This window comes from Oncorhynchus masou, chromosome 19 (genome assembly GCF_036934945.1).
Source record: "Oncorhynchus masou masou isolate Uvic2021 chromosome 19, UVic_Omas_1.1, whole genome shotgun sequence".
Classification (NCBI taxonomy): domain Eukaryota; kingdom Metazoa; phylum Chordata; class Actinopteri; order Salmoniformes; family Salmonidae; genus Oncorhynchus; species Oncorhynchus masou.
This window is the reverse complement of record NC_088230.1, coordinates 20,299,538-20,313,576: the sequence shown is the minus strand read 5'-3', so window position 1 is coordinate 20,313,576 and position 14,039 is coordinate 20,299,538. Positions and strand designations below refer to the sequence as shown.

Below are 14,039 nucleotides of genomic sequence, written 5' to 3'. Positions count from 1 at the left end.
TTAGGATGATCTAACAATATGCATGATGTTAGCTCCTATGCAAACAGATTCAATCAGCATTAATACAAACACTTTCATCGGGTTATTTATCAATATAAATATAACATCCCCTCTGTAGCTGAGATTAATAAACCAATGTGTTTTAAATGTATTTGCATTGCTGTTACTGGGGCAGCCATTTTGTAAATAGCCTACATTCCAGTTTAATGAGTTTATTATGAGAGGCCCTATGTTTCAATCCATAACAGATTAAATCAAAACTGCTATCAAATAAATAGCCTGGCCACTGATTAATGGGAAGTTCATGACTGGTTTGATTTGTCAGTGATGCAGAGAGAGGCCATTTTGGCTAGAGTTTAGAGGCCGCTATTTTTAACACATTTGTGTATACTTACATACAGATGTTGAGGCCTGAATGTTTCTAATAGCAGATGTAATTCAGCTGTTTGGAAGGATATCTATTAACCCTATCAGTCCCAAGACCCCAGCAAAAATCAGCTTTTAATTTATTTATCAGACTTTCATTTATATTTGCAGCCCTTATATTTAGCCTCACGGTTAAGTGTTTTACCATTTTATTTTCAGGACAACAAGTAGAACACTTTGACATAAACAGTTGCGTTCATGAGTTTTATTGGCAATAAGGAATAAGAAAAGCAAAATCCTGTTAAAAATGAATTTATGTGAATGATGTATGTACAGAAAAGGGTTTGCTCACTGGGAAATGAATATCCAACAAGTCAGTGACAACTGTGTGGAGTTGGTGACTGCAACTTTGTGAGCTTATTACAGTATTTTAGACACTATGTCCTGGGGTTTCCTATGATCTTCTATGTAAGAGAACCCCTTACCTGCTAACGACTCTTTTGAGCATCATATAACAAAACATGTTACATGTGCGTGAGGTTTGTAGCTCAAACCATTCGGACTTCGGGATCCGCCCTTGTATCACAAATGCCCCTCTAGCTCAGCCCCCTGTTAATCACAGACTAAAGCAGAAGAAATACACAAAGTGGAAAACGCGCAGGTGGGACTGTAGCAGTTAATGATGTGTCTAAAGGTCAGAACGCTATCACCTTTAGGTTTCAGACCAATTACAGAAGTTATGTAATGTAAACTCCTGAGTTGCGCAGAGGTCTAAGGCACTGAATCAAAGTGCTTGAAACGTCACTACAGACACCCTGGTTCGAATCCAGGCTGTATCACAATCGGCCGTGATTGGCCCAGCGTCGTCCGCGTTTAGCCGGTGTAGGCAGTCATTGTAAATAACAATAAAGGTTATAAAAATACACTATGGAGGAAACTGTAAATGTGGGACATTGACTTCCAATGATGTCATGTTATGCAGTAGTACTGTAGGATACATTACAAACGCAGTAGTACTGTAGGATACATTACAAACGCAGTAGTACTGTAGGATACATTACAAACGCAGTAGTACTGTAGGATACATTACAAACGCAGTAGTACTGTAGGATACATTACAAACACAGTAGTACTGTAGGATACATTACAAACGCAGTAGTACTGTAGGATACATTACATACGCAGTAGTACTGTAGGATACATTACAAACGCAGTAGTACTGTAGGATACATTACAAACGCAGTAGTACTGTAGGATACATTACAAACGCAGTAGTACTGTAGGATACATTACAAACGCAGTAGTACTGTAGGATACATTACAAACGCAGTAGTACTGTAGGATACATTACAAACGCAGTAGTACTGTAGGATACATTACAAACGCAGTAGTACTGTAGGATACATTACAAACACAGTAGTACTGTAGGATACATTACAAACGCAGTAGTACTGTAGGATACATGACAAACGCAGTAGTACTGTAGGATACATTACAAAAGCAGTAGCTGGTAACACAATATTGAGCTAAACTGAGGACATGTGGATCTAAAGATTAAGCGTGAATATCAAGTAAGAGTTGTGATGAATGAAAGGTGCATAATTACTTCAAGAAGGACACTTTGATCTCAATGCCAAACTTCAGAGACTGCCGAAACAAATGGCCCATGCAATCACTTTTAATGGGGCAACATGAGGGACTAGGCAATAACCCACCTGATTTAAATGCCTTGGCAGATAAAACACAACAGCGAGAGAAACAGACGTCAATTTAACGTCTATTCCATGTTGGTTCAACGTAATTTCTTAAAATGACATGGAAACAACGTTGATTCAACAAGTGTGTGCCCAGTGGGTTTCATCTTCTAAAACTTAACACCATGCCACAAGAACCTATGCCAAGAGCATTATTCAAGTTTGTTTATATATTATCTCACTTCTATGCTTAAAACTGTTGTGTTAAGTTCATACCCACATTCAAAATATAAAATAATCTATATAAAACGAGACAAATTGAGGTCTTGTTGCTAGGACACTCCAGCTGTAATATCCTGGACAACTGAACTTTTACCTTTCCTCTTATTTGAAACCACAAATCAGCCCTTGGAGACTGCCGACACAGTGCCAAAGTATGAGTGTGTACAGTGCCTTCAGAAAGTACTCAGAACCCTTCACTTTTTACACATTTTGTTATGTTACAGCCTTATTCTAAAATTGATTCAATAAAAATAAAAATATCATCAATATACACACATTAACCCATAATGACTTTGCAAAAACAGGTTTAGATATTTTTGCTAATTTATAAAAAAAAAAAAAATGAAATATCACATTTACATAAGTATTCAGACCCTGTACTCAGTACTTTGTTGAAGCACCTTTGGCAGCGATTACAGCATTGAGTCTTGGGTATGACGCTACAAGCTTGACACACCTGTATTTGGTGAGTTTCTCCTATTCCTCTCTGCAGATCCTCTAAAACTCTGTCAGGTTGGATGGGGAGCATCGATGCATAACTATTTTCAGGTCTCTCCAGAGATGTTCGGTCGGGTTCAAGTCCGGGCTCTGGCTGGGCCACTCAAGGACATTCAGAGGCTTGACCCGAAGCCACTCCTGCGTTATCTTGGCTGTGTCCTTAGGGTTGTTGTCCTGCTGGAAGGTGAACCTTCGCTCCAGTCTGAGGCCCTGAGCACTCTGGAACAGGTTTTCATCAAGGATCTCTCTGTACTTTGCTCTGTCCATCTTTGCCTCGATCCTGAATAGTCTCACAGTCTCTGCCGCAGAAAAATATCCCCACAGTATGATGCTGCCACCACCATGCTTCACCGTAGGGATGGTGGCGGGTTTCCTCCAGACGTGATGCTTGACATTCAGGCCAAGAGAATCTTGTTTCTTATGGTCTGAGAGTCTTTAGGTGCCTTTTGGCAAACTCCAAGCAGGATGTGTCTTTTACTGAAGATTGGCTTCCGCCTGACCACTCTACCATAAAGGCCTGATTGGTGATGTTCTGCAGAGACGGTTGTCCTTCTGGAAGGTTATCCCATTTCCACAGAGGAACTCTAGAGCTCTGTCAGTGTGACTATCGGGTTCTTGGTCACCTCCCTGACGATGGACCTTCTCCCCCGATTGCTCAGTTTGGCCAGGCGGTCAGCTCTAGGAAGTGTCTTGGTGGTTCCAAACCTCTTCTATTTAAGAATGATGAAGGCCATTGTGTTATTGGGGACCTTCAATGCTGCAGACATTTTTTGGTACCCTTCCCCCAGATCTGTGCCTCGACACAATCCTGTCTCGGAGCTCTACGGACAATTCCAACCACCTCATGTCTTGGTTTTTGCTCTGACATGCACTGTCAACTGTGGGACCTTACATAGAGGTGTGTGCCTTTCCAAATCATGTCCAATCAATTGAATTTACCACAGGTGGACTCCAATCAAATTGTAGAAACATCTCAAGGATGATCAATGGAAACAGGATATATTTGAGATCAATTTCGAGTCTGAGTACTTATGTAAATAAGGTACTTATGTTTTTTTTTTTTAAATACATTTGCAAAAAACCTGGTTTTGCTTTGTCACTATGGGGTATTGTGTGTAGGTTTCGGAATTATTTTGTATTTATTTAATCAATTTTCTGAATAAGGTTGTAACGTAACAAAATGTGGAAAAAGTCAAGGGGTCTGAATACTTTCCGAAGGCACAGCAAATATCACCCTATTGGTTATTCAACATTAGGGCCCAGAACTTGTTGTTCTCTGTGTGTTTTGGATGGGATGCAGCCAGGAATCTAGTTTTGCCTTTAGATCATTTCAATTCTGAATGAGCTTATGTAATGATCATGCGTCACAGGAAAAAATAAGGCATAGTCATGACTGCAGACATCTGGTCACTGGCCGTAGAGCTCAGCTTGGCAACAGAACAATTAGGGAATGAAGTAACAAATTTAAATCTGCAGGGCTCATTAACCAACCCTTTTATATCCTTCCAGAAGCAGCAGGTTCCCACTCGGAACACAACATTCCCGTAAATACCTGTGTTTGGTCGAGCGTTTGTGTGAGCCTGGAGCCTGGGACTGTTGTGTTTGAGCCAAGTGTGGGGATATGCTTTGAAATAGAGTGTAGCTGTTACAGTAAATGTGTGCTCTTGTTTGGCTGATGCCAATATGATTTGAATGGGACTCATTTTGCACTATCCTTTTGATTGTGTATACTGATGCACCCAAGTTAATCAGTTGTTCAGCCCTGAGTCATGGGGATGAGTGAATGTAAAGAGCAATCATCTTTAAAGTACCCTCCCCCAAACTTGTTTACTGACCCACACATCACACACAATCCTCCCTCTATTTGGTTTGTCTCCCAGCAGCCGTGCAGAGAGAAGCTAGAGGGGGTTAGTGACACACAGTGCAACACTGCCCACTTCTGGCTGCTTCATGGCTCAGCTCCGAGCTATGACCGGAAATTACACAACTTCTGGAAAAGTCCAAAGCCACAGGGCATTATATGGGAGTGAATCACAGTGCCAACATCACCGCTAGGTCATGTATAAATACCTAGCAGCGGACAGCCCCACTGCGCTTCATCCACTCTGAAGAGGCAAGATCCACAGGGAGGTGAGTGGTCCTCTGCTGCCTGTGAGAAAAATTGTGTCTCGTGTTTCAGAGTACCAGCCCTGTGCGCAGATATCTTTTGCTGCATATAAAGATGGGTTTACTGTTGGAATGCTGGATTGCTCTTACCATTTCTACCTGGGGATCAAGCTTCTATTGTTGTTTATTATCAACTCTTGACCTTGCAGAAATGTTGCAGTCATGGGACTGTATTTCCTGATTCTTACTCATGGGTGACCTCTAGTATCAACACTGCTATTTCTGCCTGGGAATGACCCAGATATGTACTAAGAATATCAAAACATTTTAAGATTGCAAGCTTTATTCAACACATTTGCTATAAAGAATGTACACATTTTGATAATTTAGTTCAACATCTTTTGCTCAAAGGCACAAATTCACTCTGAGTTATGGAGAGTTGTTATTGGGTTGATATTCTAGCTGCGCAGGGCAAGTTTGAGTGAGATGGACAGAGTAGACAGTAATCAAGTCTGGACGCTGCAGTTCTCTGACCCCATGTTTTCCCCTATTAGGAGGGTATTAAAATGTGCAAATCCATTCTAATACAGGACTCAGTCCATCTGCACGATAGATCAGAATTCGGTGTTCTACTTTTGAGTTCTATAAATAGAGTTCTGTTTTGTCCTGCAAGTACTTTTGGAGCAATTTATGAGTAGGAAGTTGTTAACTATTGTTATTGACTTGTTCTTCTCCCATTTTTATTGTATTTTAGAACAACGTCCATTTTCTAGGGTTTGCAGGCTGACAAAACAATCTGTCCCAGATCCATTTGTTAGAGGCAGCTCTCCTCCCACTCCATGGGAGAAGCTTCAGTAAAGACCCTCTGGAGAGGCCATGCAGCTGTCTCAGTGGTCCTCAGAGAGGAATCTCAAGTGTCTCTGCAGACACCAGCTGGAATCAGAAATATTATTAGAATAAAGAATTCAGAGGGACTTCATGGTTCTTACATAACCAAGCTAGGTGTTTTAGTTTGGCAAAGACTCATCCTCTCGAAGTGTTTTCTTATTCTATATCAGTGGCGCAGTGGTCTAAGGCACTGCAGTCCCTGGATCGAATCCAGGCTGTATCACATCTGGCCATGATTGGGAGTCCCATAGGGCGGCGCACAATTGGCCCAGCGTTGTCAGAGTTTGGCCGGGGTAGGCCGTCATTAAATAAGAATCTGTTCTTAACTAACTTGCCTGGTTAAATTAAGGTTAAATAACAAAACAAATGCTGTTTGGAGTCTGATCATATGTGATGACGCCTCATTTGAGAAATCCTTTATCCAGCCAGACCAGTATAATGTGTAAGTCTACAGTCCTCAGACTGAAAATGTCAATAATATTTTCCAGAATTGTATCCACCCAGACCTGTAAAACAAAAAAGGCTGCTAACAGTCATGTGACTGAACATGTCAACATTATGACCTCCTTCAATGGTGACATTTCCATTGAATATCTGGTGCAAAAATTGGACAGATGTGTCATTATTTCTCCAAATTAAGACTACTTTTTTGTTTCTCAATGATTCAGTGTTTTCTTGTATATTGCACAGTGAGTGTTAAATACACAAGGGATTATAGGGCTGCCTGGAATATTCAGAGATTAGTGGAGAAGGATTTGTGTTTGTACTTTCCTCCTGTTGGAGTGGAACAGGATCAAATGTTTATCTGTCAGATAAATGTCTCCTAATCCTCACATTGTATCCATGTCTACAGGGCTCTATGAGTCTAATGTCTATACTTATATTAACAAAATTTGAAAAGTATCAAATGTGACAAAGGTATATGATGTAATGCAGATTAAACACACTGCATCCTTTGGATAAAATTTGCTAATGTCAGAATGTTCCCGTGGTATCCAATTAGTACTGTTACTGTCTTGTCTCATCACTGCAACTCCTGTACGGACTCGGGAGAGGCGAAGGTCGAGAGCCATGCGTCCTCCGAAACACAGCCCAACCAAGTTGCACTGCTTCTTGACACAACGCACATCCAACCCGGATGCCAGCCACACCAATGTGTCGGAGGAAACACCGTACACCTAGCGACCTGGTCAGAGGGCACTGCGCCCGGTCTGCCACAGGAGTCGCTAGTGCGCGATGAGACAAAGATATCCCTTCCGGCCAAACCCTCCCTAACACCGGATGACGCTGGGCCAATTGTGCGTCGCCCCATGAGCCTCCTGGTTGCGGTCGGCTGCGGCAGAGCCTGGGCTTGAACCCAGAATCTCTGGTGGCACTTAGACCACTGCGCCGCCCGGGAGGCTGCTGTGTCACACTTAGGGTTGCAAAGGGAAGGTATATTACCAGAAATGTGGTATCTTTCAAGTATTTTATGTAATCTATCACAAGATATCTAGTGGCCTTTTGGGTACTTCAGATTATCACAGGAGTCTAATTATCTCTTGCCCTCTGTGTGACCTTATCACATGTAAAATATATGAAATAATTAAATAAGATGATATTCAAATAAAAAAATGTAATGACAAAGCTGTAAAACATTACCATCAACGTAGTGAATACCATTGGTTTTTAACATGAGAGTTTCAGCATGAAATATCCTTTATATTATATTAAATATTATTTTACACACTTATTTATTTTATTTTACAACTTTGCTGTCCGTGTTATTTAATCAAATGATGAAAAAAGTCAATAGTTGGAAGAGTTGCAACTATGGACTTGCCATTGTAGGTTAGATGCTTTTTTTCATTAGTCAGTCAATTTTCTCTTGAACCATATGTTGTATCTACAAGAAACTCATGGACAATATGGACACAGATGTAAAAACGTATACTATATATACATCTTTTTTAAATGATTCAAGTATAAATTACCAAAGTTACGATAGATTGCCATAGATTCTCTCTTAATTACCAAAATTACTGAAGATTCCGGTAACTTTGCAACCCAAGTCACACTATTATCATTATTAGATGTGCAACATCACCCTCTAGTGGATATAATCAACATCACAACAACACCAAGGTCAGATGTGAACTATGAGGTCATTTTGCAGTGCTTTTCATGAGGTGTAATCATTACATCCAAAATACCCTCAGCCCCAAGTAACTTCCATAGGCATCCCCTCCCCATAAATGTATTAGATTTAGGTTTGCCAGTGATATTGTATCATGTCTGTTTTTCAGGTTTGTACTGCATCAGTCACTTGATATATGAGAAAAAGTGATGATGAAAGTCTTTGGGTCAATAGTGGGCCTTGCCCTGCTCCTGGTCTCTGCTCAGTGTCTACTGCCTCCATCCAAGGATGATCTAAGCCGTAAGTCATCTGAGAACTAAATATTTGTTTAAATACCGGTAAATTGTATGATGCAGCATGTTCTGTCCATTGGAGTCACTTTGGAGATTTATTTTTAAGCAACGATTCTTATTGGCAGAGATTTCTCTCCTCGGAATGAAGTACCTGGACAAGCAGATAGAAAATGCTATCAGTGGGGTGAAGGAGATGAAGACAGTGATGGAGAGGTCTGGAGAGGACCATGAGAAGTTCCTGAGTGCCCTGGAGAAAACTACACAGCAAAAAGAGGTACAGTGTATTTGAGCATCATACTGTACATGTTGAGCTTGGTCACTATATTGGCCCCCCAAAAAAGTCAGTGATCAACTTGTACATTTTGTATGCAATTCATCACCTTATACAGTTTCCTGGGTGATTACAGTAGTTCCCAGCCACTGAGCCTATTTCTGTGCTTATTTCCCAGGATGCTCTGAAGGCAGCTCAGGAGATGGAGACAAAGCTGAGTGAGGAGCAGGAGGTGTGTAACGGCACCATGCAGTCTCTGTGGGAGGAGTGCAAGCCCTGCCTGAAGAACACCTGCATCAAGTACTACTCCAGGACCTGCAGCAGTGGCGCTGGACTAGTCGGCAGACAGGTATCGCCTCAACTACACTACTCAACTATCATCAATCTATCTCCACATTGGTTTGCAATTGTAACTCAAATATGTTTTGTGAGAAAGACTTACACAGGGGCGTGCAGTACAAAAGCACATGATCAATGTGCTTAACTATTGTTATACAACCCTTCCAAATAAAATAGGTTACTGTTGTACTAGCTGCTTTCTCCTGTTTTCTCTCAGCTGGAAGAGGTTCTGAACAGGACCTCTCCATTCTCCATCTGGATCAACGGGGAGAACATGGATGTTCTGGAGAGAGAGGACCAGGAGCAGAGCTGGAGGTTCCAGAATCTGGAGGAGCGCTACTCCAATGTGGCCGATGGGGTGGACAGCATCTTCACTGACAGCATGAGGGTGTTTGACCACATGCGCTCCCTCAACCCTCCCATGTTCCCTAGCCCCTACCGCATGCCCAGCATCTGGGGTCAGGGTGAGAGGGCCAATGAGAGAGCAGAGACGGGCGAGGTGCATTCCCGTGTGGTCAGGTCCCCTCTGAAGGACCCAGACTTCCATGGGTTCCACAACATGTTCGCTCCCATGATGGACATGGCCTGGAATATCTTTGGCTCCATGGGGCCTTTCATGGATGCAGATGCTAACTTTGACATCAACCCCTCAGAGGGTATGCCTCAGTCCTAATAAAACAACTGTTATTAGACCAAAATATGATGTGAAGAGTCACTTAAAATTACCTTTGGGTCTTTTTTTCCACAGAGGGGAGTGTGAACGAGGATGTTGTTGTGACAAAGCCTTCCGGTATGACCTGCAGAGAGATACGTCGCAATTCTGCTGGCTGCATTAAACTGCGAGGAGAGTGTGAAAAATGTGTAGCGATCCAGGACATTGGTAAAGCCCTTCAGATTTGTCTTTTTCTCTTTTGCAACATTCACATAACCCAAGTGCTTCATAACTCAGAGGTCAGAAGAGGTCTGAACAAAAGCAAGCAGGATTATCCTTGGCACTGACACCACAGGGAGCAGCATTCATCATGCAACATGCACTGGCTTGTACACCTACATTTTCAAGTCTCTATGATACCACAAAGCCATGCCTTGGCTGAGTCAAGTATAATAAGTTGCTATTACATCACACCAGAAGTTGCTGACATAGGGCTGAAGGGACAACAACAACCCTGTTGACTATATAGTTGTGTATTACATGAATTGACGTTCTCTCGTCAGATTGCTCTGGGAAGAAGCCTCTGACTGGTCCTCTGAAGGAGGAGCTGGAACAGGCCCTGGTCATGGCTGAGAAGTTCACCCAGGAGTACAACAAGCAGCTGAGGAGGTTTGAGGAGAAGATGTCTAACACATCCAGCCTGCTGGACCTGTTCAGCAAGCAGTTTGGCTGGGTGTCTGCCCTGGCCAACAATACCGACACCAAGGATGGAATCTTCAAGATTGAAACAGTGAGACTCCATAGTCTGCATGGGGTTTCTATTACTAAAGTATTTCTTTCTATCGTGGTCTTTTGAATAGACGTACAGTTGAAGTCGGAAGTTTACATACACCTTAGCCAAATACATTTAAACTGAGTTTTTCCACAATTCCTGACATTTAATCCTAGTAAAAAAATCCCTGTCTTAGGTCAGTTAGGATCACCACTTTTATTTTAAGAATGTTAAATGTCAGAATAATAGTAGAGATAATGATTTATTTCAGCTTACATTTCTTTCATCACATTTCCAGGGGGTCAGAAATGTACATACACTCAATTAGTATTTGGTGGCATTGCCTTTAAATTGTTTAATTTGGGTCAAACATTTCAGGTAGCCTTCCACAACCTTCCCACAATAAGTTGGGTGAATTTTGGCCCAGTCCTCCTGACAGAGCTGGTGTAACTGAGTCAGGCCTCCTTGCTCACACACGCTTTTTCAGTTCTGCCCACGCTTTTCTATAGGATTGAGGTCAGGGCTTTGTGATGGCCACTCCAATACCTTGACTTGGTTGTCCTTGAGCCATTTTGCCACAACTTAAGCCATTTTGCCATCTATTTTGTGAAGTGCACCAGTCTCTCCTGCAGCAATGCACCTTCACATCATGATGCTGCCACCCCCGTGCTTCACGGTTGGGATGGTGTTCTTCGGCTTGCATGCCTCCCCCTTTTTCCTCCAAACATAACGATGGTCATTATGGCCAAACAGTTCTATTTTTGTTTCATCAGACCAGAGGACATTTCTCCAAAAAGTACGATCTTTGTTCCCATGTGCAGCTGCAAACCATAGTCGCTTTTTCATGGTGGATTTGAAGCAGTGGCTTCTTCCTTGCTGAGCTGCCTTTCAGGTTATGTTGATATAGGACTCGTTTTACTGTGGATAGAGATACTTTTTTACCTGTTTCCTCCAGCATCTTCACAAGGTCCTTTACTGTTGTTCTGGGATTGATTTGCACTTTTCGCACCAAAGTACATTCATCTCTAGGAGACAGATCGTGTCTCCTTTCTGAGCGGTATGACGGCTGCGTGGTCCCATGGTGTTAATACTCGTGTACTATTGTTTGTACAGATGCACCTTCAGGTGTTTGGAAATTGCTCCCATGGATGAACCAGACTTGTGGAGGTCTGCAAGTTATTTTCTGAGGTCTTGGCTTATTCTTTAGATTTTCCCATGTCGTCAAGCGAAGAGGCACTGAGTTTGAAGGTAGGCCTTGAAATACATCCACAGGTACACCTCCAATTGACTCAAATAATGTCAATTAGCCTATCAGAAGCTTCTAAAGCCATGACATCATTTTCTGGAATTTTCCAAGCTGTTTAAAGGCAGTCAAATTAGTGTATGTAAACTTCTGACCCGGAATTGTGATACAGTGAATTATAAGTGAAATAATCTGTCTAAATAATTGTTGGAAAAATGACTTGTGTCATACACAAAGTAGATGTCCTATTTGACTTGCCAAAACTATAGTTTGTTAACAAGAAATGTGTGGAGTGGTTGAAAAACGAGTTCTAATAACTCCAACCTAAGTGTATGTAAACTTCCGACTTCAACTGTATGTTGAAATGTCTTAATCTCCTCCAAGGTCATGTCCAAGGACACGGAGGATCCTGAGAAACCAGGGGACACCAACGTGTCTGTGCAGCTGTTTAACACCCCTGCCATGACCTTCAGTGTGCCTGGAGACATTACCTGGAACGACCCGAAGTTCTCAGAGGTGGTGGCACAGGAGGCCCTTGACCGCTACAAACAGACAACAGTGTGAGTGCTGCTCTATTACTGGACAAATAATATTGCAAATTAAACCAGGCTTTATTTTTTATTGTTCAACTCCACCATGTGACAATGACAAGAAATGTATTTTAACTTACTTTATTCCCTTTCCAGAGTGGTGAAGTAGACATCTGGAGAGCACCAATGTTCAGGACAATTTCACAACTCAACTATAAGAGAAGAGAATAGAAGTGAAAGCTACATCCTCATCATTGTTGATATTACAAGTTATTGTATCCCTATATGTTCTGTGTAACTAGAGTTCATCCTGCTATTAAAAACCTAACTAGAAATGGTGCACCAAGTCCTGTTGTCTTGAGGAGAAAGAAGAATATAGTACTAATGTTACCCTTTGAATAAAACTTGCAATTCACTTGAAACAAGGATCAGTGAGCACCTTTTTAGTTTGTACTTTGTGCTCATTTCCAATCCCCCATATTTCTTTTGTAAATATATACAAAACAATTTGTGCAAGTTCTCCCACTTAAAAAGATGAGAGAGGCCTGTAATTTTCATCATAGGTACACTTCAACTATGACAGACAAAATGAGAAGAAAAATATCTAGAAAATCACATTGTAGGATTTTTAATGAATTTATTTACAAATTATGATGGAAAATAAGGATTTGGTCAAAAACAAAAGTTTATCTCAATACTTTGTTATATACCCTTTGTTGGCAATGACAGAGGTCAAACGTTTTCTGTAAGTCTTCACAAGGTTTTCACACACTGTTGCTGGTATTTTGGCCCATTCCTCCATGCAGATCTCCTCTAGAGCAGTGATGTTTTGGGGCTGTTGCTGGGTAACACAGATTTTCAACTCCCTCCAAAGATTTTCTATGAGGGTTGAGATCTGGAGACTGGCTAGGCCACTCCAGGATCTTGAAATGCTTCTTACAAAGCCACTCCTTCATTGCCCGGGCGGTGTGTTTGGGATCATTGTCATGCTGAAAGACCCAGCCACGTTTCATCTTCAATGCCCTTGCTGATGGAAGGAGGTTTTCACTCAAAATCTCACGATACATGGCCTCATTCATTCTTTCCTTTACACGGATCAGTCGTCCTGGTCCCTTTGCAGAAAAACAGCCCCAAAGAATGATGTTTCCACCCCATGCTTCACAGTAGGTATGGTGTTCTTTGGATGCAACTCAGCATTCTTTGTCCTCCAAACACGACATGTTGAGTTTTTACCAAAAAGGTCCATTTTGGTTTCATCTGACCATATGACATTCTCCCAATCTTCTTCTGGATCATCCAAATGCTCTCTAGCAAACTTCAGACGGGCCTGGACATGTACTGGCTTAAGCAGGGGGACACGTATGGCACTGCAGGATTTGAGTCCCTGGCGGCGTAGTGTGTTACCGATGGTAGGCTTTGTTACTTTGGTCCCAGCTCTCTGTAGGTCATTCACTAGGTCCCCCCCGTGTGGTTCTGGGATTTTTGCTCACCGTTCTTGAGATCATTTTGACCCCATGGGGTGAGATCTTGCATGGAGCCCCAGATCGAGGGAGATTATCAGTGGTCTTGTATGTCTTCCATTTCCTAATAATTGCTCCCACAGTTGATTTCTTCAAACCAAGCTGCTTACCTATTGTGAGAGCCAGATATCTTGCTTGTTTGTTGGTGACCAAATACTTATTTTCCACCATAATTTGCAAATAAATTCATTAAAAATCCTACAATGTGATTTTCTGGAATTTCTTTCTTCTCTTTCTTCTCATTTTGTCTGTCATAGTTGAAGTGTACCTATGATGAAAATTTGCAGAATTGGTGGCTGACTAAATACTTTTTTGTCCCACTGTATATACACACACACACACACACACAGTACTCGTCAAAAGTTAGGACACGCCTCATCCATCCAGTTTTTTTCTCTCCTTTTTACTATTTCCTACATTCACTGTAGAATAATAGTGAAGACATCAAAACTATGATATAACACATAGG

At 41.7% G+C, this 14,039-nt stretch overlaps 1 protein-coding gene across 1 annotated transcript; it reads left to right on the top strand.

The window, feature by feature from the left end:
- The first annotated feature begins 4,832 nt into the window (after window positions 1–4,832).
- LOC135505970 (clusterin-like) lies at window positions 4,833–12,492 on the top strand. The gene is made up of 9 exons (XM_064925278.1): window positions 4,833–4,970; window positions 8,120–8,250; window positions 8,369–8,517; window positions 8,693–8,863; window positions 9,071–9,509; window positions 9,602–9,733; window positions 10,069–10,295; window positions 11,905–12,080; window positions 12,207–12,492. The coding sequence occupies exons 2-9, from the start codon at window positions 8,160–8,162 to the stop codon at window positions 12,217–12,219; spliced, it is 1,398 nt and encodes a 465-aa protein (XP_064781350.1). The 5' UTR covers window positions 4,833–4,970; window positions 8,120–8,159; the 3' UTR covers window positions 12,220–12,492.
- The last annotated feature ends 1,547 nt before the right edge of the window (window positions 12,493–14,039 follow it).

Excerpts from the sequence above, each read along its gene's own strand:
- LOC135505970 (XM_064925278.1), top strand. The coding sequence starts at position 8,160 with ATGATGAAAGTCTTTGGGTCAATAGTGGGCCTTGCCCTGCTCCTGGTC. Across the intron at positions 8,864-9,070 it reads CTGGACTAGTCGGCAGACAG|CTGGAAGAGGTTCTGAACAG; the intron begins GTATCGCCTCAA and ends GTTTTCTCTCAG. Across the intron at positions 9,734-10,068 it reads TGTAGCGATCCAGGACATTG|ATTGCTCTGGGAAGAAGCCT; the intron begins GTAAAGCCCTTC and ends TTCTCTCGTCAG.